The sequence below is a fragment of the Bubalus kerabau genome, chromosome 7 (genome assembly GCF_029407905.1).
Source record: "Bubalus kerabau isolate K-KA32 ecotype Philippines breed swamp buffalo chromosome 7, PCC_UOA_SB_1v2, whole genome shotgun sequence".
NCBI classification, from domain to species: Eukaryota; Metazoa; Chordata; class Mammalia; order Artiodactyla; family Bovidae; genus Bubalus; species Bubalus kerabau.
Window position 1 is genome coordinate 44095743 of NC_073630.1, and position 27099 is coordinate 44122841.

General features: G+C 36.3%; 1 protein-coding gene across 1 annotated transcript in view; it reads left to right on the forward strand.

Annotated features, from left to right (window-relative positions):
- Positions 1–27099, forward strand: part of SLIT2 (slit guidance ligand 2) — a 402319-nt gene that overhangs the window by 231954 nt on the left and 143266 nt on the right. Inside the window, exon 5 of the mRNA XM_055588127.1 lies at positions 18220–18291. Within this exon, the coding sequence (XP_055444102.1) occupies positions 18220–18291 (72 nt within the window). The remainder of the gene's footprint in view (positions 1–18219; positions 18292–27099) is intronic.

Genomic DNA, 27099 nt, shown 5'->3' on the forward strand with positions numbered 1-27099 from the left:
CCTGAAAATGTGTACTAGCTGCATAATCAAGGGTGGACTGTGCATTAAATGGTAACATTAGTTTAAGATTGCCTTTCAGAAATTATACAATGGCTTTTTTACATTCAGAACATTGTGGCATACCCGGATATGGGTTATGAACCTCTTATCCTCCTTTGTAATTCAGAAACTGTATATGATGAATTTAAATTCCTGGAATTTAAAATGTATCTTAAAATAGCTCAGAGCTTACTGGGATTGTTTTAAGTATGTATTGATAATGACAGCAATATACTTCACAGATATTGTGTTTAACTGTGCAAAAAGGCTTTTCTGTTTTCTGGTAAATTGTACTTTTGTAGATACGATTAGTATACTAAAATTTTACCTAGATTATAGGCCATCTTCCAAAATCCTGTTTGTTGGTGTATATTTCCACATAATAAAATGATAATATGTAGCATTTACTGACTGTCATTATTAATACTTGTGAGGTCCTTTGTTAAATATTTCACATAATATTCCCAACAGCCCTATGAAATGGGTTCTAAATATTAGTCTTTATATAAAAATTAGGAAATGAAAGCTTAGAGAAGTTTAAAAAAACTAGTGCATGGTCATAGAGCTAATGAAGGCACATCCAGGATAAAACCCTTAGATGGATAAGGCAGAGACCAAGCCCTCAAGTTCACCCTGAAGTGGAGGGAACAGAGAGAAACATGTATCAGGCTGTGGTACCGCTGGCATGATCTGGTGCTTGCTTTGTGCGTAGCATCCCGCCAAGCATTGCATAGGCTTTAATTTATTCCAGCTCTTCCAAGTGATAACTTTATGAAGTGGGTGATATTATTGTCCCCACTTTACAGATGAAGGAGTGAGGAATTAGAGAAGCAGAGTGGCTTGCCCATGTGATAGTCAGTAAGTGGCAGAGCCATGTGGGTCTAAACCCTCTAGTTTGAGTGACCTGGCTGTATTCCTAGCTCTGTTCACAGGAAGACAGGATTATTCACACTTTGTGTGTGTCACATTTAATTAAGATTGAAATGTTCTAATTTTCACCCATCACAACCATGTTTCCTTTCTGTTCCCTTTAGAATAGCTACCCTGTGGGGAATTCTGAGGAAGGAGAGAATCCTTGATGGGGAACACTTCTCCCATGCCCCTCAGCCTCTCCCCAAATTGCATGAGTTCCCTGGAATGTGACCCCTGAAATATTCTAACGATACTAGACAATTCTGTGAATATGTAGTATGAGACTTTACTACCTATAAACTAGTCTTTCTCTTGGACTAATGCAAACATCTGTTTCTTACTTGAAACATTTTTTTTTTCTTATACACCCACAGCTATTTGGATCTTTAAATACTTAAGGGCTTACCTTTGTAGCTCAGTGGGTAAAGAATCTGCCTGCAATGTAGGAGACCTGGGTTCAGTTCCTGGGTCGGGAAGGTCCCCTGGAGAAGGAAACAGTAACCCACTCCAGTATTCTTGCCTGGAGAAGCCCATGGACAGGGGAGCCTGGTAGGTTCCCAGTCCATGGGATCACAAGAGTCAGACACAACTTAGCGACTAAACCACCACCAACAGATGCTTAAATATAGTTATCTTCCATGAAATGTATTGTTTGGTTATATAAGTAAAAAGCTTCACTAAAAAATATATACTTTTTAGCAAATTAGTAATTTAGGCTATGATGATTTCTACCAGTTGACATACTTATTTCTGCCAACTTATATTTATCTGCTTTTCTAAGTTAAAATCTGAGCAAATACTAATTTATCATTACTCAGTAGTTTTCAAAGTAATCCATGGAAGTACAGATTTATGATATTCCCGGTCAGACTCTAAGAGAGGTTAAACTGTGGAGGAAAATAAAATTACCAGTAATTAAATTTACAGGCAGGTTTGCCATCTAAAGCAAATTTATGGCTTCATAGTGAAAGATAGTTTAGACACTTTCACGTAGAACGAATCCATTTTTACGTGATATAAGTATTATACATTGCTGTTTCAATTTATATAATTAAAATGATATCATTGCACTCTGAGGTTAATGGGATACTCAACTGGAAACCATACGTCGTGAGCAGTAAAATAGCAGCATTGCAGTATTAGCTCTTTTGTTAAAAGCTGATGCAGTATTTCAGCGCCATTAGAGTACATTCCACCTTTTAAAAATCTTTAGAACGAGTAAGAGAGATGTGCTGATTAAAAAGAACATTTTCTTGAAAGTTGCCTTGATTTTTTAGAAATGGAAGGATTAAGTGAGGATCTGTAAAGAGTGCTTAGATGAATGCATTTGCCAATTATTTTCATTGTACCTCCTATTTAAAATAAATTTTCTAGAGACTATTTCAGACTTCACGTGAGGTTTCTAAAATTATCATCAGGAGTTATATAGGATTGTTTTAAGTTGAAAATCATAGAGACCTGTTTAAATCTGAGAAGAAAAACTTTCTTAGATCATAATATTTTACATTTGTCTACCTAAATTACAAGTAGTAATCTGTAATTAAGATATCTACACATCAAATATATATATATACATACATATACGTGTCTGTGTATATATATATATACACATACATATGCACACATGCCCGTGCTTTCAGACAGTAAGTTTTTAATCTCTATATCTTTCTCTCTTTTTTCTCTATTTCTTCTCTCTCTGTCTTTGTCTGTCTCAATGTACATACATTTAGAAAAAAATAATGCTTTTTCAAATCAGCATCAGTATGGCTATGTATATATGGATAAAAACAGTGATAAGAAAATAATATCTCTATTCCCATTATTTTTTTGCATCGTAACATTTACAGATTATTATTTTTTATTTTTTAATAAGAACATTTAACATGAGATCAACCCTGTTAACAAAATTTTAAGTGTACAATACAGTATATTAACTGTAGGTACAACATTGTACGGCATCTCTCTTAGAACTCATCTTGCATAACTGAGAGTTCATGCTCATTGGTTATAACTTCCCATTTCCCCTCCCCACAGCCTCTGGCAACCACCATTCTATTCTCTGCTTCTTTAAGTTTTTTTAAATAATTAATTTATTTTAATTAAGAAAATAATTACTTTACAATATTGTGATGATTTTTGCCATATATCAACATGAATCAGCCACAGGTATACATGTGTCCCCCCAATCCTGAACCCCTTCCCAGCTCCCTTCCCACAAAGTTTTGTCCCAAGTTCAAAACAGAAGAAATCAAGAGATGTTTTTATAGCCTATACCAATTCTATGAGCATGATCAAAAGAATATGTCACATATTGTAGAGCTGTTGTGGGTTTATGGAGGTAAAATTAGGGGAAGAACACTATAACTCAATGTAAACAGTTGAACCAAAGCCAACAAGTCTTCTAAGAGAGGATGATATTTGAAAGGGTGCAAGATGATTTATAGTAACCACTCCTTGATGGCCATGGGCCAATAATTGGGATTCTGTTATATTGAACAAATGATATATTAAATCAAAAATAAAACTATCACAAAGAAATCAAAGAGCATATTAAATATACTTGTCCCCAGCACAAGTAGTTGTTAATTTTTAAATTGCCTTACAAAGACTGTTGCATGTATCAACTGAAGAGTAAACAAGTGTGCTGTATCCATACAATGGAATATTGTTTGACAATAGAAAATGAACTGTGGATACATGCTACAAGATGGGAGAGAAAGAGGGGAGTGAATGCTTATGAGTCTAAAGTTTCCTTTAGGGGTAATGAAAATGTTCTAAATTTAAAATATGATGATTGATAAACAACTCTAAATGATCTAAAACCATTGAATTGTGTAGTCTAAACTGATAGACTTTTAGGTACATAAGTTTTATTTCAGTAAAACTCTTAAAGCCTATTTGTAAAAGTTTTCTCTTGGTGGGGATCATAATTTGTTGAGATTTTTGAGTTTGCCAATTTTATTTATTAATCATTGATTTGTAGCTTTCCAGTTGAAATTTGCCTTCAATTGAAAATATTTTCATAGCCATTAAGAATCACTTTTCAATTGGAATATGTAAATTCTGGAAGGCAAGGCTGATGGTTGGCTATCTTTATAGAGCAGTTTTTATAAAGTCAGAATTGAGTATATATATATATATGTATATATATATAAGACCCTTCATTGTAAGTATATCTTTAAGAACAATTGGGGAGGAAAAACAATAAAACTTTATGTTCTGAAGTAGATTGTTAGATATTGCTTTCCAGTCATTCTTGCACAGAGATTTCTGAAGCTTTGCTTTGTTTTATTACTCGCGCACCTTGTTCTGAAGTAAGTTAGCAGCGGCGGCAGCACCTTGTTTCTTACTGCTAATAAGCTAATAAGATCAGCTGAAAGTCCATAGTCATCTTATTTGAATTTTCTGGGATCCCAACACAAACTCTCTTTCCTTTTAATTAATAGTTAAGTGCAGCAAAATTTTGTTTTCTTTCCATTCAGTGCCAAAAATATCACCCTTAATATATCCGTATGTCTCTGGTCTTCTTATGCTGGTCTCTTTTGAAACAGTTTCCCATTTCTTCTGAACAGTTCATCTGCACTGCTTTCCCTAAGACCCAGATGCTTTCCCCTTGCTAAAGCATTTCCTGATTTATATGTCATATCATTCTTATTATCACTTATTATTTCATTTCCTCATGCTTGTTACCATGAATATGTGTTTTCTCTTTATTCATATATATATGTATGCTGGTCTTACTGACTATATTGAGATTTTTTAATGAAAAAATAGTATCACATCTTTGATATGTCTCAGTACATGAATAGTGCGATTCCAGATACAAATACATGGAGTTGTATTCAGGAAACTGTTATTTCTTTATTTGCATCCATGTTTTATGGACTAAATTATGAGAATCACACATATCCTTGGGCCGAATATTGAGAAAATTACAGAGATTTTATGTCCATCAGCTGAAACTGAGACTATTGTGTAGGCTTAATAAAGATTTTCAGTGACTGTGTTCCACTTGAAATATGTAATATTTATACTAACACCATGATTCTAACTTTGCTATTATGTTTATCTTACTGATCTCAGTAAAGATATTTGGATATTTAAAAATAATATTTTTAAAATATTATTTTAATAATAATATTTTTAACCATATCGTTGGGAAGAAAATAAGATCATGGTCTTAATATACCAGAGTAAACCATGACATTTTCATGTAATATATCCTAAAGGAGACACCGAGTACCTATTAAATAAATAATCTGTTTGGAAATCTAAATGTCAATAAGTATAATCCTAATTCCCTAATCAGTTGTGGACATTTTTATTTATGCTTTATAGAGTCTCAAAGAGTCAAACATGACTGAAACGAGTTAGCATGACAACAGTGAGGCACTATATTAAGGCTTGGCAATGCAATGGTGAATTATTCAGTATCTGGTCTCAGAAAATTTTGGCTCTTGTGGGACATGTCAACAAGTATACTAGCTATATGACCACAGCTAAATTGCATAACCTCTGTAAACTTCAGTTCCTTGCCTCCAAATGGTAATACAAGAGTACTTCTGATATGATTATAGAAACAAATCAAAGTGTATCACCTGGCAGTTAATACTTTCCCAATGCAATTTATCTTTGAGTATTATCTTATCCATCAATTCTACATTGAACACATTTCTGTATCTATGGAGTCTTGCAACTGTCATCTGTAAGTTATGTAAAAACCTGTTGACACTTTTTCTTATGTGGAAGAAAGCACTATTTTCAAAACATATTGGAAATTAGAAGAAAAGTGTTGTTTAGTTGCCAGGTTATGTCCAACTCTTTTGCAGTCCCATGGACTTTAACCCACTGGGCTCCTCTATCCATGGTATTTCCCAGGCAAAAGTACTGGGATGGATTGCCATTTTCTTCTCCAGGGGATTTTCCCAACCTAGGGATTGAACCTGTGTCTCCTGCATTGGCAGGCGGATTCTTTACCACTGAGCCACCAGGGAAGCCCAGAAGAAAACTAGATGTGCATTATTACTACTATGTTCGATAAAGCTTAGGTTGCTGAGTACCTGAAGTTGTTGTTAAGTCCACACTTACAAGACAATTTTTAGTAGAGAAACAGCACCAATAATCTCTGAAAAGAGACCATTCATATATTGGACAAAAGTGATTTCTTTTAAAGATATGCTACATTGGATTATATTAAGACCAGGAAGAGACAGGATATGTGTAGAAGAGACAGCCCTGTTTAGCAAGAAACAGTGGTCAAGTTGTTGGTTAAAAACATAGCATAAAAGAAACAATTATAACAAAGCAATGATTATATCATATTTTATGCTGTGAGTAAGGAGGAGAAGGGGACAACAGAGGATGAGATGGCTGGATGGCATCACCGACTCCATGGACGTGAGTTTGAGTGAACTCCGGGAGTTGGTGATGGACAGGGAGGCCTGGTGTGCTGCGATTCATGGGGTCCCAAAGAGTCGGACACAACTGAGCGACTGAACTGAACTGAACTGAAATACTTTTGGATGCATGAGTGAGAGAATACAATTGAGAGAGAGAAATAGAACACAGCTGACTTTCCCGCCTTCAGATATTGAAGTCTCCAATACAAGTTTTGGTCCCTAGGAACAGTAACCTGCAAATATGAAATTTGTCAATGCATATCCTCTGAAAGAAGATTTATGTGTGCTGTGTTCAGTTCTCACAGTGGTGCAAAGACTCCTTAATCTGTCTTTCTCCCTCTGATCTCTTCACTGAACTCTAGTTTAATAACTCAAGGTTTTATAAAACAGTGACATTTACCTCTCCTGTGTTGCTTTGATATCAATATATTTAAAAGTACTTTCAGGAGTCCAGTTTTCTTTCCTGATTTCCCCTTGCTGTGAATATAGTATCAGATTTTGCTACTTATCAGTGCTCCAACTTCAGGCTTATAACTTACCACCTTTTTTCCTTGCTTGCACATATCCATTGCCATGTAAGATTTTTCTTCAGAATTTAGTTTTCTTTCCATAAACCTTTGCTTATTAAAAACCTGTGATATGCCAGGAATTCTTTATAAATAAGATGAACTAAAATTTCTGCCTTTATTCATCATATTGTCTCAAAAGAAAGACAGTTATCACAAAAACAAATCAACTAAAAATTTTTGAGTGTTACAGTAATATGTGTGCATGCCAGCTTAAGAGCACAGAAGAAGAATAACTGACTCTGCAATCATAAATAGTAATGTTTAATAATTAATTTGTAATTGTGTAACAAGCTTATTGATATTTAGTTATTTTAATATTAATTTTTGTTAATAATAATATTGTTATTTAGACCAGGTAAAATGGCCCTAAGAGTGATTTATCCTAGCTCATTTTACAGGTGCACAAACGGAGAGAGGGGTAAGTGACCTGCACACAATCACATAGCAAATACATTACAGAGATCTTAGCACATGGCTCAGCTGGGGGATTGGAAAAGAACTATGTTTAAGGGAGTACTGTTTGCTCTGTGTCTTGAACAATGTATAACCTTGCATTTCATGGTGATAGGAACTAGGTGCTTAAGAAAATAAAATGTGGATAAGCTGACAGAGTTGGAAAGATGATTTTATAACAGGTGGGTTAAGAGAATGGAATCAATGAATGAAGGTCTGAAGTGAAACTAGAAGCACAGAATGTATCAAGGAAGTCCCACAAGTGAGGCACAATGTGAAGGCTTCAGGAAATTCCAAGAAAGCCTGTGTAACTGGAGAAGAGTAGGCAAGGTGGAGATAACAAAGAGATGAAGTCAAAAAGGATAAAGTGATGAGGTATCCATCAATTATTTGGGAGTCTTGTAGACCTTGTAATGCTTTGAGCTTTCCTTTCCTTTAAGATGGGACATCAATGAAGAATTTTGATTGGAGACATGGCAAACTATGATTGTAAGAAGGCAAAGGGAACAGAGAGACAGGAAGTTATGAAGATAATCCAGAGAAGATGGGGTGGTAGCTTTGTCAGGGGAGCAGAGGTGTAGGTAGACCAGATTCTGAAGATATTTGAACAGTTCAGGGAATTTTTTGGTGGATTACATGTTGGGTATAGAAGAATATTAGATGTTGATGAGGACTCCAAGTTTTTGGTCTGAACTACTGTAAGGATGGTGTCCTCTTAATTGAGCCATGTAAGAATTCAGAAGATGGTTATTTCAGTTGGACTTGATTACAGTTTTGGAAATGTAAAGGTGATGCTAGTGTGGAGGATACATTGTTAGGGATCGTAAATCAAGACAAAGATATGAGTTTGGAATCTCAGTCATGTAGGAACAGTGATGACTATTGTTATCCAACAGGAACTATGACAATAGCAAATGGGAAGAAGGAGCTTGATTCAAGATGCTGCTGAAGTAGTTTTATGAATGAGTTGGATGGAGTAGAAGGGGGAGGGTCCAAAATGGGAAACTCCAGGGTGATTACTACTGGCACCACTTGCCAGGGATCCCCTGATAGCTCAGTTGATAAAGAATCTGCCTGCAATGCAGGAGACCCCAGTTCGATTCCTGGGTTGGGAAGATCCCCTGGAGAAGGGTTAGGCTACCCACTCCAGTATTGTTGTGCTTCCCTTGTGGCTCAGCTGGTAAAGAGTTCATCTGTGATGCGGGAGACCTGGGTTCGATCCCTAGGTTGGGAAGATCCCCTGGAGAAGAGGAAGGCTACCCACTCCAGTATTCTGGCCTGGAGAATTCCATGGACTGTGTAGTCCAAGGGGTCACAAAGAGTTCGACACGACTGAGTGACTTTCACTTTCTCAGGCCTGGCTCTGGGAGGCCTATATCTTTACAGCTATGCAAATACCAGGAAGCCTTCTCTGTTTGAAACCACTTATGTTCATCTGTGTTCATATCCTTCCTACCAAGATTAGCTTCAGAACAGGACAGTCTTTTCCAGCTCTTCTCACTTTCTTATCATGTCAGAAAATGACTAAACCAGACTTTCAGATTTAATATAATCAGTAATTTTAATTCACATGGAAAATTCCAAATCATGCCTGATACTTTACAGTGATTTTTTTGTATTTTCCCAGGTTTATTGACATACATAATATTCATTTAATGTGTAGAACAAAATGATTTAGTATATTACTGAATGATCACTGCAGTATGTTTTATTAATAACCATTGAAAGTGAAAGTAAAAAGTGTTAGTCTCTCTGTTGAGTCTGACTCTTTTCTAATGCCCACCAGGCTCCTGTGTCCATGGGATTTCCCAGGTAAGAATACTGGCATGAGTTCCCATTTCCTTCTCCAGTATTATCTTCTCAACCCAGGGATTGAACCCATGTCTCCTACATCTCCTATAATGGCAGGCAGATTCTTTACTACTGAGCCACCTGAGAAGCCCTAAAACAGAAGTATCTTTGGTATTCTCTAAAATCTCATCCCACCATATTACCTCACATAATTTAAGGGCTTCCCTGGTAGTTCAGATAGTAAAGAATCCACCTGCAATGCAGGAGACCCAGGTTCGACCCCTGGGTGAAGAAGATCCCCTGGAGAAGGGAATGACTACCCATTCCAGTATTCTTGTCTGGAGAACAGTCCATGGGGTTGCAAAGAGTTGGACACAACTGAGTGACTAAGCACAGACACATAGTTAAAAAATCTGAATAAGAACTTTTAATATTTACCTTCTTAGAAATCTTCAAATATACATTATTGTTAAATAACAGTCACAATGCTGTACATTACACCCCAGAGCGGCACTTTAATCTTATAACTGAACATTTGTACTTTTTTTAACCACCTTTACCCATTTCTCTAACCCACCCCCCAATTTCCCACCTCTGGCAACCACCAATATGTTCTTTCTGTGAGTTCCACTTTTATTTGATTCCACATATAAATGAGATCATACAGTATTTGTCTTTCTTTGTTTGACTTATTGGACTTATTAATATGTGCTCTCAGGGTCTACCCATGTTGTGGCAAATAGCAGGATTTCCTTCTTCACCAGGCTGAATAATATTCTGTACCATCTTCTTTATCCATTCATCCATTGATGGACACGTGTTATTTCTATATCTTGGTTATTGTGGATAATGCTGCAATGAACATAGGGGTGCAGATACTCTTTCAAGAGAATGATTTTGTTTCCTCTGGGTATATATTGCTAGCTTATATGGTAGTTCTATGTTTAATCTTTTGAGGACCTGCTATGCTGTTTTCCATTGTGTTTGTACCAATTTACATTTCCACCAATAGTTCACCAGTGTTCCCTTTTCTCTGTGTCCGTGCCAGCACTTGTTATCTGTTGTATTTTTGATGATAATCATTCTGATAAGTGTAAGGTGACATCTCCTTGTGGTTTTGATTTGCATTTTCCTAATGATTTGTAATGTTGTGCATCTTTTCTGTGTCTATATGTCTTCTTTGGAGAATGTCTGTTCAGGTCCTCTGCCCATTTTTAATTGGGTTATTTGTTTTCTGATATTTAGATGTATGAGTTCTTTGTATATTGTGGACATTAACCCCTTATCAGATGCATATTTTTCAAATATTTTCTCCAGTTCCGTAGGTTGCCTCTTTATTTTTTGATGGTTTTATTTGCTTTGTAGAGCTTTTTTAGTTTGTGGACCTAACAGAAGCAAAAGATATTAAGAAGAGGTGGCAAGAATACACAGAAGAACAGTACAAAAAAGATCTTCATGACCCATATAATCGTGATGGTGTGATCACTCATTTAGAGCCAGACATCCTGGAATGTGAAGTCAAGTGGGCCTTAGAAAGCATCACTACGAACAAAGCTAGTGGAGGTGATGGAATTCCAGTTGAGCTATTTCAAATCCTGAAAGATGATGCTGTGAAAGTGTTGCACTCAATATGCCAGCAAATTTGGAAAACTCAGCAGCGGCCACAGGACTGGAAAAGGTCAGTTTTCATTCCAATCCCAAAGAAAGGCAATGCCAAAGAATGCTCAAACTGCCGCACAATTGCATTCATCTCACACACTAGTAAAGTAATGCTCAAAATTCTCCAAGCCAGGCTTCAGCAATATGTGAACCGTGAACTTCCTGATGTTCAAGCTGGTTTTAGAAAGGGCAGAGGAACCAGAGATCAAATTGCCAACATCCGCTGGATCATAGAAAAAGCAAGAGAGTTCCAGAAAAACATCTATTTCTGCTTTATTGACTATGCCAAAGCCTTTGACCGTGTGGATCACAATAAACTGTGGACAATTCTGAAAGAGATGGGAATACCAGACCACCTGACCTGCCTCTTGAGAAACCTGTATGCAGGTCAGGAAGCAACAGTTAGAACTGGACATGGAACAACAGACTGGTTCCAAATAGGAAAAGGAGTACGTCAAGGCTGTATATTGTCACCCTGTTTATTTAACTTCTATGCAGAGTACATCATGAGAAATGCTGGGCTGGAAGAAGCATAAGCTGGAATCAAGATTGCCGGGAGAAATATCAATAACCTCAGATATACAGATGACACCACCCTTATGGCAGAAAGTGAAGAGGAACTAAAAAGCCTCTTGATGAAAGTGAAAGAGGAGAGTGAAAAAGTTGGCTTAAAGCTCAACATTCAGAAAACAAAGATCATGGCATCTGGTCCCATCACTTCATGGGAAATAGATGGGGAAACAGTAGAAACAGTGTCAGACTTTATATTTTTGGACTCCAAAATCACTGCAGATGGTGATAGCAGCCATGAAATTAAAAGATGCTTAATCCTTGGAAGGAAAGTTATGACCAACCTAGATAGCATATTCAAAAGCAGAGACATTACTTTGCCAACAAAGGTCCATCTAGTCAAGGCTATGGTTTTCCCTGTGGTCATGTGTGGATGTGAGAGTTGGACTGTGAAGAAGGCTGAGTGCCGAAGAATTGATGCTTTTGAACTGTGGTGTTGGAGAAGACTCTTGAGAGTCCCTTGGACTGCAAGGAGATCCATCCAGTCCATTCTGAAGGAGATCAGCCCTGGGATTTCTTTGGAAGGAATGATGCTAAAGCTGAAACTCCAGTACTTTGGCCACCTCATGCGAAGAGTTGACTCATTGGAAAAAACCCTGATGCTGGGAGGGATTGGGGACAGGAGGAGAAGGGGATGACAGAGAATAAGATGGCTGGATGGCATCACTGACTCGATGGATGTGAATCTCAGTGAACTCCGGGAGTTGGTGATGGACAGGGAGGCCTGGCGTGCTGCGATTCATGGGGTCGCAAAGAGTCGGACATGACTGAGTGACTGAACTGAACTGAACTGATATCCACTTGTTTATTTTTGCTTTTGTTGCCTTTGCTTTTTGAGTCAAGCCTAGAAAAAATAACATTGTTAAGATCAATGTTAAGGTGCTGACCACCTATGTTTTCTTTTTGGAATTTTATGATTCCTGTCATATGTTTATGTTGAAGTCTTGAATCCATTTTAGTTTCTGTGTGTGAAACTAGTGGTCCAGTTTTATTCTGTTGTACGTGGCAGTACAATTTTTCCAAAATCATTTCTTTAAGAGGCTATCCTTTCTCCATTATATGTTCATTTTTTCTTTGTCATAAATTAATTTTTCATATGTGTGGATTTATTTCTAAACTCTCAATTCTGTTCCATTGATCTGACTCTTTTTCTGCTAATATCTTTCTATTTTTATTACTATAGCTTTGTAATATAGATTGAAGTCAGGAAGTGTGATGCCTCTGGCTTTGTTCTTTCTCAAGATTGCTTTGGCCATTCCGGTTGTTTGTTGGGACGAAATAAATTTTAAGGTTGGCTGTTTGTTCTTTTTCTATGGAAGATAGAACATTGGAGTTTTGAGAAGGATTGTGTTGAATCTGTAGATCATTTTGGACGTTTTAGTGACATTAGTTCTTCCAGTCCCTGAGCATGTGATACCTTTCCATTTGTTTGTGTCCACAAATTTACAAAGCAAATTTAGCCCCTTGTCTTCCGTCTCAGCTCCTAAATGACCACACTTGTTTTCCCTAAACACTTTTCACATTTTTGCATTTTGCTGTTGTCTTCCTCAGTAAAGTTGAGTGGTTCCAAACTCTCCCCAAGATATCAAGCCCCTTAACGTGCATCAGAGACCTTATGTTTGGACCTAACCCCAGCTCTCCACTGTATTGTTTAATGCTCTCTACAAAGAATTGCCTAGTTCACTGGATACCCACCCTTCTTCCACAACACTTCCCAATGCGCCTCTTTGCCAATTGTCCCTGCCTGCTCCAAAATTCAATTTCCAGATTAATCTTCCTAAAAATCAACTCCAATCAAGCCATTTCCTTTTCTGAAGCACAATTTTACACTCTGTTGCCCAGTGATGTAATTACAGACTCTTCCATTGGCAGCTCTATCCTGCTAACTCAGTAGTTCTGGCTCATTTTTCTCATATCACATAGTTCACAAAACAATGCACTCTCATCAGTAATATCGCACATTGCCTACAATGGTCTTTCAAGGAACAGAGCAGATATACTTAGCCTCTTAACAGAATAACTGTAACATGTATGTAACCAATGCCTCTATAGTCGTCACTGTATGTCAGGTACTTTTTGACCACTTTAAGTATATGATTTCATTGAATCCACCTAATAGTCCTATAATATAGACACTGTTATTGTTTCATTTTACAGATGAAGAAACTGAGGTACAGAAAACATAAGCAGTTATCCCAAGGTCATGTGGTTAATAAATGGAAGAGCTAAAGAATTCAACCTCAGATAGCCTCAGCCTGTAGTCTATGCCGTTAATTCCTCTGGCATGTTTACCCTCTCCTTAAATTTCTGTCAACCACCCATACCAACACTGGAGGATGAGAAATATTGAGCTCAATTGTTTTCATCAAATTTCCAAAAATTCCTTTTTTATTTTGAAAGTGGCTTGAGTCAGCTAAGTCTCCAATAAATGTTACTTCTCTGATCTTTTAAATCACTCTTCTCTCTTTAGAAAGATGGTAACAATAACCCTGTGTACAAGACAGCAAAAGAGACACTGATGTATAGAACAGTCTTATGGACTCTGAGAGAGAGGGAGAGGGTGGGAAGATTTGGGAGAATGGCATTGAAACATGTAAAATATCATGTATGAAACGAGTTGCCAGTCCAGGTTCGATGCACGATACTGGATGCTTGGGGCTGGTGCACTGGGACGACCCAGAGGGATGGAATGGGGAGGGAGGAGGGATGAGGGTTCAGGATGGGGAACACATGTATACCTGTGGTGGATTCATTTAGATATTTGGCAAAACTAATACAATTATGTAAAGTTTAAAAATAAAATAAAATTAAAAAAAATTTTTTTAATAAAATAAATAAATAAATAAATAAATCACTCTTCTCAGATGGTACCACTCAGGCTTTACTTATCCTATACTCTCTTTGTTGTCATCAAACTGTGAGATAAAAAATCACATCTCTATAGTGAGATTGAAAAAAAAAAAATTCACAACCAAGCTCACAATAGACACTGTAAATTCTGATTTCCCAATTTTGTTAATGGTTCCTCTAATCTAAGTTACAAGTGACTCATATCTCCTCTCTCTCTTTTGCCTAATCCACATCCACATACAATTCGCTTCTAAGTTTGGTTCTTCATGTATCCTTGATACCACTCTCAATCTTTTGCACCTTTTCTATGTAAAGGGTGGGAGATGCCTCATCCATTAACTAGGTCGGAGTAAATAAGCAATGTTTTTATTAGCAGTTATTCTGTTGTTTGACATTCTCATTGCTTTTTGCCCAACTATCATAAAAATCTGTATCGTAAAAATCAGTATCTAAATCTGGTTATTTAGATTTGAGTCTTTGACCCCTGATATTCTGCTAAATTCTGTTGACAGTTTAAGGAAGAACATCTGCTCAGCTCCCATCCACCACTCTCCCCTTCCTACCACTGTGGCTGAAAGAACTCACTCTTCAGTGGGTACGAAAATGTCTGCTAATCACATCACTGATTTCTCCTTCCAACCTCATCTCTTATTACTCCACTGCATGTTACACCTTCTAAGAAAACCAGACCAAAAGCTACTCCCATGAAAAGTTCTGCTTTGCACCTCCGTACTCTTGCTTGTGCCATTTATTTCACACAAAAATGCCAATGAAATATATCAGAGGCTAGGATGAGTTAAGAAAAAAATCTCTGAAGTTTTAGGTCACAGAAAGGATATATTGAGATGGATTTAATAGCCCCCAGTGTCATCTTTAGAAATCCTCTCATCTTGACTCAATAGTTATCTGGATTTCCTCTATATCTAATTTAATACTCTGTGTCATTGTTTAGCACTAATACCTGACATCTCTGAAGCTTGGTTTCTTTATAATAATAAGTAATAATAACAATGATAATAATACCTACTTCACAAGATGGCTATATGGCTTAAAATATAAATTTTGTTATTGTATTATTTCTAAAATTTAAATATTGCATACAGAAGGTACTAAAAACTTGTTTAGGTTCTTCTTCTTGTCATGGGTGAATATTGCCCACTTAACTTAAGGGAACTGAGATCCATAACTGAAGTTGGCTGCCAGAGTGAGGTGGGCACAAGAGCAGAGACCCCATAGAATAGTCTACTCCTGGGGCAGCGACCCATGGAACATTGATCTTAAGGCTCTGAGCCTAACTGTCATTCACTCTTATATAAAAGATAAGATGGTAAGTGTTAGCAAAATAAAACCTTTCTATGTTCTAGAATTCTGCCTGAGGCGATCAAAAAGACTAAAATCTGAAGTCAGCATCTCTGCCATTTTTATTCACCTTGGGCTTTCCCAGTGGCACCCATCTGCCTGCAGCGCAGGAGATGCAGGAGACGTGGCTCCATCCCTGGGTTGGGAAGATGCCCTGGTGGAGGAAATGGCAACCCACTCCAGTATTCTTGCCTGGGAAATCCCATGGACAGAGGAGCCTGGCAGGCTACAGTCTATGGGGTCACAAAGAGTAGGGCATGACTGAACACACACACACACACTCACACAGTCTCTAAAGCAGTCTTTGTTTTGTTCTAGGAGAAGTGGAAAAAGAAAACAAATGATGAGAAAACATTGAATTGACAGAGGCACAACCTAAAATCACTGTCGGTTTTCAAGGAGTGCTCTAGATTTAAATTTGCTTGAACTCAGTTTTTTCCCTCCTCACTTCTTTTTTTTTTTTTTAATTATTATTATTTTATTTTTTACTTTACAATATTGTATTGGTTTTGCCATACATCAACATGAATCCACCATGGGTGTACACGTGTTCCCCATCCTGAACCCTGCTCCCATCTCCCTCCCCGTACCATCCCTCTGGGTCAACCCAGTGCACCAGCCCCAAGCATCCTTTATCATGCATCAAATCTGGACTGGTGATTCATTTCTTATATGGTATTATATATGTTTTAATGCAATTCTCCTAAATCATCCCACCCTCTCCCTCTCCCACAGAGTCCAAAAGACTGTTCTATACATCTGTGTCTCTTTTGCTGTCTCGCATACAAGACATAGAAAGTCGTTACCATCTTTCTAAATTCCATATATATGTGTTAGTATACTGTATTGGTGTTTTTCTTTCTGGCTTACTTCACTCTGTATAATAGGCTCCAGTTTCATCCACCTCATTAGAACTGATTCAAATGTATTCTTTTTAATGGCTGAAATGTCTTTCTCTAGCATCTGTCTCCACAGAGTCGGACACGACTGAAGTGACTTAGCAGCAGCAGTAACAGCATCTCTCTTACCTTCTCTTAGCTTAGTAGCCTCCTTTGAGCACTGTTTCTGGCATTAAGGCTTTTAAATATGTGTTCTTAATTCAATGTAATTAAACAAAGGAAGGAAGTCAGTCTGAATCAATGACAAGCTGGAGAAACAAGCGATTTTTAAGGAAATGAAGTTTTATTACTCTTAGGGATATACTGAAGCTATTGAAAACAGTTCACTTAGGACATTAATGGCTACATTAACACCTACATAAGTGTATCTTACAAACTCACTGTTTGGAATAAAATATATATGTACTTTTCTTTTTTCTAAGGACTTTTACTCTTTAAATAGACTAATGTTTGTTTCTACAGATTGCGTAGCGAACCTTTTTTTTCTTAATTTGAACATTACAGATATTGAGATATAAATGCAAATTTCAGTTGTTTAAAACTTGGTGCTCATGAGGTCAAAACCACACACTAAATCTCTATATCAGCCAGTTCTCTCTATTGTGTGGTCACAACTGTGTGAGCAACCAGCTCTGGTCATAAGCACTGGGGGAGAGGCTGTCGATGAATTTGTCCAGTATGCCTTCGCTTAATTGGAAAATGGCTCTGTTTCATCAGCCACGCACCCATGGTCAGTAGCTTCGCCTTTCTTCGTGAGCATCGGTTATTTTGAATTTTAAAGATAATTTTAGTACCTTCATTGTTACTTTAATACTTTATTTATTTGCTGTTTCAGCTTTCTGCTATGTGGTAGCGTTATTTAAAATTTCCTCTTTTTGATGACATTTCTTGCATTGTGTATTTATATCCTACTTGTTAAGGCTAATAATACTATATGAGCTTATAGAATTGCGTCTGAACTCTGAAGGGAAAATAATGATCCATTTCATGAGATGAGTAATTTTTACAAACTCTCCTTTCAGCTCAAAGAGTGCTTTTTGTTCCCTTGATTAAAATGTATTTCCCGATTAAATTAAAATGCAAATATAGATGGTCTGTGTTTATGGTTATAATAGAATTATTTAAAGAAGGTTTTAAATCAATGTGCTGTTAATATTTCATGCAAGAACTGTGGGTTTTATTGTTGGGCCGGTACTGCCATGTTCCATTTTCAAGATTACTTAAAGTGCTATGAAAACTTAATCATACTGCCCTGGTTTTATCAGTTTTGCCCAGTCTTCTCTAGGATGTTAAAAGGAACTATTTTCCTATATACTTCTTAAGTTATATCAGTGGTGTTGGAGAAATATCAAGTACTATTTCTTTAGAACCCTTTAAAATTGAGTTATGAACAATTTACTGTTTGTTTTAAAGAAATATTTTATTACACACACAGAAGTGAATCAACTTTTAAATTTAAGAGAACCATATTTAATAATTTATTATGAATTAAAGATCTGAAAAGTTACTTCAAGAGACCATTTTGTCCAAATTTTTAATTTCTATTACAAATATAAAATATTTGTATTAGAAATTGCATCTAATGCTATTAATTTAATTATAATGATTTAGTGTTTCTTTAGCTTTCTTTTTTAGAAAGTGACATCACTTCTCAATAATTATTAAAATAACTCTTAAATCATATTTATAACTTGATCTTTTGTCCCTTGTCTTTTTTAGTGACCTCAGTGAAAACCAGATTCAGGCAATTCCAAGGAAAGCTTTCCGTGGGGCAGTTGATATTAAAAATCTGTAAGTATTTTTTCTAATTGATACTGTTGTTTTTAAAGTTATCCATTTTGCAAATTTAATTCATATTAAATAAAGTGTCAGGAAAGAAATGGTGAAAGCTTATGCATTTTATGCTTCCTTAGGAGAACTTGTAACAAGAAGTTTTAAATCATTTTTACGTGTTATCTGAAGGAAGTCTCGTTTAGAAGATGTCTTGAAACTGAAGTTATCAAATAACAACTGCAGTTGTTATCACAAGGTTCTTCAAACCTTGTGGTTAACCTCGTGAAGTCTAAAGAAATGATTTTATTAAAAGGCATTTACAGTGTATTTTCTTCCCTCTTACTATGAGCTTATTTCAATAGTACCTTTTTCACTTGTTATTGGTGTTTATTGGAAATGCAGACTATTTTTTTCTGGAAAGAGTAGATAATATTTTCTTGTTAGAGATACCTGTGGCCTAGAGCTACAGCTTTTTAAAATAGCTTTTAGATCACCATTTTTATTAAATTCCAAAGTGTGAGAATGAGAAAAGTGTCTTTCAATTTGTGTGAATACTTTACTTAGAATTTCCCTTTTATCTTTATGAAAGAATGTATGTATAGCCTCCTTTAAAAAGCAAAGTAAAAGAAACCTCTGTATTTTTCCTTGGTAAATCTTTAATCTAGTGTCTTGTGTAGATGTGTTGTTGTGTAAGTGCACATAGCTCTTTACATATCACGAAGATTACAGTGGCAACCCTAACATTATCGATATGTATCTTAATAAATTTTAAAGTTTCATATTAATCTTTTAAAACGACGGGTTTTGACTGACTATGAAACTAGGATGTAAAGTGTTTTCTTTAGCTTCTAAGTTAGTTTGGAATGTAAAGGGAAAAGCCCCTGTGTGCTGAGATTAACCATCAAGAATTCAGTGTTTCTTACCTTTGTAATAAACGGGGTAGAAACTCTTTCAAGAATTAACTTACTTTCAGAATTCTCCATGGTGGAATCCAACATTTCTCAAGTAGTGAATGTGAGACAGATGTTTTCCTTCATCAAAGAAGACGACTGTTTATAAAGCTATAAGCTATGGCCTCTATGTCTTGTTTTCAATGTAAATGGTTTTCGTTTTAAATTTGTACTTTCTAAGTGTACAGGTAGAGATAGAAAAATATAGACTTCTAAGTATAAATATATAGCACCATCAAAATCCTGGCCTTAGACTTTTATTAGCATTTACATGTTAAAGAGATTTTATTTGCTTAGATTTAATCTCTAATGAATACTGGGGAAAATCTTCAAGTAGATTCAGAGATATAGGATGTTCAAAACTGCCTCTGTATATTATCTCTTGTCAGAACAACACAAAGATTCCTATGTAGCACCTACTCAAGTTGTCTATATGTCTCTGTGAAAGGACAGTAATGGCCAAAGTTGACCACCCTTTGGGAATGCCTCTTGCAGTCTTTTAACAGTATTCTCTCTAAAGCCTGAAAACAGGTGGCTTTTAATCTTAGTAACGATATTTAGGGAATCCAAGTCTGCAAGTAATCCTTCTCTCATGTTTAAGGATGCATTTGGGAGTGAGATACCAGTCATGGTGGAATTCTTCCTTAATTCCTCTTTGTTTCTTCTTTAAAAATGCAATTCTAAAAGTTTAGAGATAAAAAGAAAAGTGAGATACTGACCAATGTACTTTGAGGAATGCATCATTGATTTGGTGGGATTTGGAAAATATTTTCCCCCACTATATCATTTACCCTTTTCCAGTTTAAACACAATTATTTAAAAACCATGAGATAAGCCTAGGACTGGAGTCTCAGAATATTTTACTATTTTTGTTTGTTTGTTTGTTTTGTAAACATGACAATTCATTAAACTTCACTGAGCCTTAATTTTTACTTTTATGAAATCAATATAATAATTGCTTGCACTTGTGATTATTAGAGAAAAAAGGTACTGAGGAGAGAGAAAATTAGAATATGGACTAATCTGCAATATTAGTGAGAGATCAGATAGACCATGGGCCAATTAGACATTAAGCTGCAAAGTAGAAAAAATATACATATATATATATACACATATATGTATATCTCAGAAGGTACTAAATCTATGCAAGACCCTGATTTATAAACAAATTGTGAAGTGCCACAGATACTGAGGAAAGAAAGAGATAAAGGTGTTGCTTGAGGTTATCAGGGAATACTTTAGAAAAGAATTACTGGAAAGAAAATATACAGAAATCTTCAAGGAGGTTGGTTCATACTGTATATTGGTCAATAAAAGCAGATTGAGAAAGTAAGAATTTATTAAGACCTATTCAAAGCCTGAATTCTGGGTTTTGAAGGGATTGGAGGATAAAATTAAAGTGCAATGAAATGTGTGTGTGCATGTGTGATGGAAGGAATATGTCTGTATCTTTAAGGTGAACCAGTACTAATTCGGAATAGCAGCACTAGCAGAAAGCATAGCAGTCCGAATATGGAGAAAGCTGAGTAGAATGGCATCCAAATGACTTTGTTTTTGGAGATTTCTTTTCTTATGGAGGAAAGGGAGCTTAAGAAACTATGTGGATGCTGAATGATGATGGTCAAAGAACAATTTATTCCTGCTACTCTCACTGGCTTCCGTGTAAAAGTGTGAAAGACCATGGAAACAACCTTGGAATGCACCTTAATGCATTTATAGGTTTAGTTAATTAAAAAGGATCATACTTAAAATTTTCTAAAATTTTATAGTTAATTAAACAATAGATAAAAGTACATTATTCAAAGAAATTAAGTTTCATGGGACTCTGTCTGAAGTTTAGTTTTATCATTAAAAGTTAAGAAAAGTATTTAGTAAAATATATTAGCACTGAGAGTAAATTTTAATTCATATTGTCATTAAAATGGTAAATGTAGATCATCAAGTAATGACTCAGTTAAAGTCCATAAGTATTGACATTATTAGTATTATGAATGTTCAGTGTGGGAAGTGAAAGTGAAAGTTGCTCAGTTGTGTCTGACTCTTTATGACTCCATGGACTATACAGTCCATGGAATTCTCCAGGCCAGAATACTGGAGTGGGTAGCCTTTCCCTTCTCCAGGGGATCTCCCAAACCAGGGATCAAACCCAGGTCTCCAGCATTGCAGGCAGATTCTTTACCACCTGAGCCACCAGAGAAGCCCAAGAATACTGGAATGGGAAGCCTATCCTTTCTCCAGCAGATCTTCCTGACCCAGGGAAACAAAACGGGGTCTCCCACATTGCAGGCAGATTCTTTACCAGCTGAGCCACAAGGGAAGCCCATTCAGTGTGGGAAGGAGAGGCATAATGCTCTGTCCTATATATCATGCCAGTGTTCATTTACAGTTTGGACAAGCCTTCATGGTCCCATGATGGCTAGTATTCAAGTCTTTCAGACATGAGAGAAAACAGAAGGCTTTACAGAAGAAATATGTGCTTTAGTTGCATCAGGATAATATTTTGTGTAGTGTTAGTTGCTCAGTCATGTCTGACTCTCTGCAACCCCACAGACTGTAGCCCACCAGTCTCCTGTGTCCATGGGATTCTCCAGGCAAGAATAGTGGAGTGGATTGCCATTCCCTTCTCCAGAGGATCTTCCCAGCCCAGGGATTGAACCCTGGTCTCCTGCATTGCAGGCAAACTCTTTACCATTTGAGCTACAGAGAAGACCTTGATATTTTGTATAGCACTGTTTAAAATAGTGGTCTAATGCACTGTACTGGGTTTATTGGAGTTACCACATATTCAGGCAGGCTTTATTCTGAGTAAATTCCAGGTATCAGAAGATTTTCACTGGAAGCACTCGCTTTAATCTTGCGGATTGGCTAAATAGGCTCAAGGCAACATCCTGACAATATGAAATTGATGCTGTGGAAATTTTGCAAATTAGCAGATCTTATTCCTTTTTCTTCAGGCAAGCCACAGTAAAACTATTCTAGACAGATGGACATTTATCTTGCTGTTAAATATCTCCAGGGAGGACATCCCATAACTTTTTTGCTTACCTCTGTTAATTTCCAAACTGGATTAAAACCCTTTATATTTTATGTTGTTACCCAATTTTCTCCATCTGCTACTTAAACCAGTTTTTTTTTCCCCCAGCATTTGAGACAGTGAGATCTGAGAATAACAAGATCATATCAAAATATCAACACTCTAATAGTGTTTATAGTAGTCACTGGCAGCCAATTTATGTAGGATTTACATCTGTGTTTTTGAACTCTCCAATCAAGTGTGAATGAAAGTACTGATACAGTATCATTACCAAATGATGCCTTACCGAAGTGATAATCACTGTTTATGTTATTTTTCTTGATAAATTTGTATATATATTTAATATATGTAACACTGACTAATAAAGTCTCGGCTATCTCCTGATCAGTTTCTGAATGAAGACATGTTACACTGTGGCACTGTTTTGTTTACAAGTATATATGAGGCTTTTCCTTTCAATTGAATGATTTAGGAGAATATTCAAATTAAATTTTGCTTAATTGCTAAGACTTGCAAGCTTATTCTCTAAGTATGCATTTAATGAGGTCAAAAATTTTCCAAGAGTCTCTTGTTCTTATGTGAAATAATTCCTACTCATGTTATCCCAAGATTTAAACAAAAAACACCAATTTATGAACTTAAAATTCAAATTGTTGACAATAGTTATTAAGATTGCAAAAGTGAAAGTGTTAGCCACTCAGTCGTGTCTGACTCTTTGTGACCCCATGGACTGTAGCCCACCAGGTTCCTCTGTCCATGGAATTCTCTAAGCAAGAATACTGGAATTCCCTTCTCCAGGGGATGTTCCCAACCCAGGGATCAAACCTGGGTCTCCTGCGTTGCAGGACCTGAATACTTAAAATAATTAAATTCCAACAAGCATTATTTTAGATAATATCTTTAAAGTACATCATATCTGTTTTTTATTCTTCTTTCATGTTGCAGTATATCTTCAAAATGTACTCTATATTCCAAACTTTACTATTTGTAAATGAATACGGTCATTTTCTATCTGCTTGCATCATACACATTCTAGTAAATTTTCATCTGTTATCAACTGTACTCCCTCTTTCTATTAAAACTATTCATAGGTTAAAATAGGTGAGGGGAAAATATTTATATTATTTACTATATATTGATTTAAAGACAAGCATTTAAGTTAAAAGATGATTTAACTTGGTTCTCTTTGAGTAAGTCATGGTGTCATTTGGAAAAAAGAATGCATGACTGGCTTTTTAAGAAACAAAACTATTTGGGATGCACTGATTATTAGTGATAAGATTTGGCAAATAGGAAAAAGAAGGCTAATCTATATGTTGTTACACACTACACACTATTATGTTATTTAGAAATTTTTTTCTGAAACTCTATCATCTTCAATTTATTTTATTGATGGATGATCATTTAAAACCCATAGGAGTAAAATTCACAGTTGTATAGTAAATCACAGGAAGACATATATTTTGTTTTTTTTTCCCACCCTTCCCAATTTTTAAATATCAATCTACTCTTCTCCTTTCCTCTCTCATCTTCATGTTGTTGTTGCTTAGTCAGTAAGTCATGTCTGACTCTTTTGCAACCCCATGGACAGTAGCCTGCCAGGCTCCACTGTCTTTGGGATTTCCTAGGCAAGAATACTGGGGTGGGTTGCCATTTCCTTCTCCAGGGGATCTTCCCCATCCAGAGATCAAGTTTGCATCTCCTCCATTGGCGGGCTGATTCTTTACCACTGAGCCACCAGGAGAGCCTCATACTTCATGATAATAAAGGAACAAGGGTTGTCCACATAATACAAAATCAATATGTAACAATCCGAAAGTGAAAGTGTTAGTCGCTTTGTCGTGCCCAACTCTTTGCGGCCCCCATGGACTGGAGCCCACCAAGCTCCTCTGTCCATGGGATATCCCAATCAAAAATACTGGAGTGGGTTGCCATTCCCTTCTATTCCTTCCTGGCCCAGGAATAGAACCCAGGTCTCCTGCATTGCAAGTGTTTACTGTCTGAGCCATCAGGGAAGCCCTAACAATCAAAGAGTGTATTATATATTTTACCATTCAAATGCAAGACTTACCTTATCTTTGACCTGTAAGTTAAATCATATTTACAGAATGTTGACCATAATCAGCTACTTTTCATGTTTAGTTTGCTACATTTCTCATCATACTTAATTACATATTTATTACATAATTATCACAAAAAGAAGATCCATTTGTATAAAATTAAAATTGTGATTTTTATTGCTCTCAGCTCCTTCCTAGAGTGTTTTCAGTGAGCCTGAGACTGGAGAGACTTTGAAGGGGAGATTGATTTCTCACTCAAGGGGCCTGCTATCCTTAGTTTTAGAATAAATTTCACACATGGTTCTTAGGCATAGAACCTTCCTAATGTATCTGTGGAGATGATTCTTCATTTATATAGATAGCAAATGAGATTGATTTTTATGATATGAGGACTAGAGCCCCTCTTAACGTCTATTTTAAGTCTTCCCTTTGTAGCTCAGCTGGTAAAGATTTCACCCGCAATACAGAAGACCTGGATTCCATCCCTGGGTTGGGAAAATCCTCTGGAGAAGAAAAGGCTACCCATTCCAGTATTCTGGCCTGGAGAATTCCATGGACTGTGTAGTTCACAGGATTGAAAAGAATTGGACACAACTAAGGGACTTTCACGAACATCTAGATTGCTGCCTATGGTCATAAGGGATAACCTGTAACTCACAGTTATCTGGGTTCTAAAATTTAAAGTGTATCAGGAACTCGGCAGACGCCATAGTCAGGACCATGGGAACTGTCCATGGTCCTGTAAATTGCCTGCTTTGTATTCACTGTAAAAAAGTACACTGATTTGTGATAATCCCCAGTAACTATGGGCAAGTTTGTTACCAGTAACCTCTTTGCATTTTGCTCAGTTTCCAGGTGCCTTAGCACTCTTTTTATTGATAGCATTTTCTCATGTAGATGAATCTATATAGCATATCTTCATAATCATTTTCCAAACCAAAACAAAAAACACAAGGAATTTTGATTGAAGAGTTGGGAATCTGATTCACATATGTATAAAGTAGCCATTGTCATGATCTTTCAGTGGTTGCATGTTGTTCTTGAGACAGAACAGATCTTTCTGTTTTTTGCTTCCCCAACCCTGGACAGCCAGTCATATTTTTCTCCCTTTGAACAATTACAATAACCTGCTAATTGAGTTTTGATCTCCAGTCTATATTCTCATTAGGGAATTTCAGTGTTCCAGCCAAATTTTGTTTATATAAAGCATTGTTTTTCATCCCATCTCTTCCTGGTTGAAAATCATTCCACTTATTAAAACAAAAACAAAATGCTTTGCTATAGGCATCATGGTAAAGCGTTGGGAATTTAATGGAATATTGTCTACAATAGTTCTACAGGGTCTATAGGAATATAGGCTATTCTCTGAGAGAACAGTGAGTTTTACCCAATGGAATTGCATCTAGTCTCTTTAGATATTCCTAATGGTCCCAAAATTCAGAGACCTGTGCAGGCTCACAGCCCCCTCTCCTACTGAATCTGTGCACAAGTTCTTTGCTCAAATCAGAATGATCTCTGTCTTGCAGACATTTACTCTGAACATTATAGAGCCTCGGCTCACAACTGTTCTTTGAACCAGTCTCCTCCATAGGGAATACCCACTTTTATTTCTGTCTTACTGGATTCTACCCATTTTTTAGGGTTTAAGGGATTTTTTCTTCTCCCTCACACTATTATTTTCGCCGAGGGCAATCTCTTCCGTCTCTGAAATTCTGTAATATTCTTCTTCTGCTGACTTCTTCCTTGAAAATTTGCCTTTAGAAATTCAGCCTAAACCTCTATTTGCAGAATGAATAGCTACTGAATCTCTCTTCCTAGCCACCTGTGTCTAATGAGGGCTTCAACAATACATAGATTTAAAGTTGAATCAAGGTTTCACTAAACATTTACTACTTGTTTTGCATAACTTATTTAACTTTTGTGGACCTTCTTTTCTTATCTGTAAAATCCAAATAACAATAATACCTACCTTTTCAAGTAATTGTGAGGAATAATACGATGGGAGTGTCTAAAGACCCTGCTGTTTAATGTGCGTTCAATAAATGCTAGCAATTATTATTGTCAGTTTCTATTTTGACCTCCCTGATTAGTTTATTTAGACTTACCAGAACTGGAAGGTCAGTTTAGTTGTCTTTCCTCCAGTGTCTATTATCATCTCTCTTAGAGCTACCTTGAACTTCCTCCTAATAAATTAACAGATGGATATAACTTTATACTATGGCTTATTCCAATAAAAGCTGAGATTCTCTCTTCCTGTGAGGAAAACAAAGTGTTACTTGAAACATTGCAAAAGGGTTAAATTCTCAAATAACGTAAGTAATTTAAGATTCTTCAGAAAGTTCTTTCCTTGGTTTTTTCCTTCACTAATGCCCAGGCTAACACAGTTGTGCTTTCATGCCGAGGTAAATGATATAGTTGCAGAAACTTCTCTTTAGGATGGATTAATTTAAATTTTTCTCAAGCCCTCTGCATATTATGACTTAAATCTTGGACTACTTGTTGCACAATCATTATTGGCATAAGATTTGTATATTTAGACACTCATATTTACCTGAACTTTATACATACAAGGGAAGAAATAGAACAGATTCTGCCCATATCCTTACCAGCATTTTTTCTTTTTCTCCCATTACATTTATGTTTTATCAGGTTAGTGAAATGTTGTTATTCTTTCATACTGATTCTAATCACTTTGATGTGTTGTCAGTCAACTAAATTCTTGGAGTTTGTCATCTTGCAGTAGTGAGTTGAATATGAATGAAACTTTCTCATACCTAAAAGA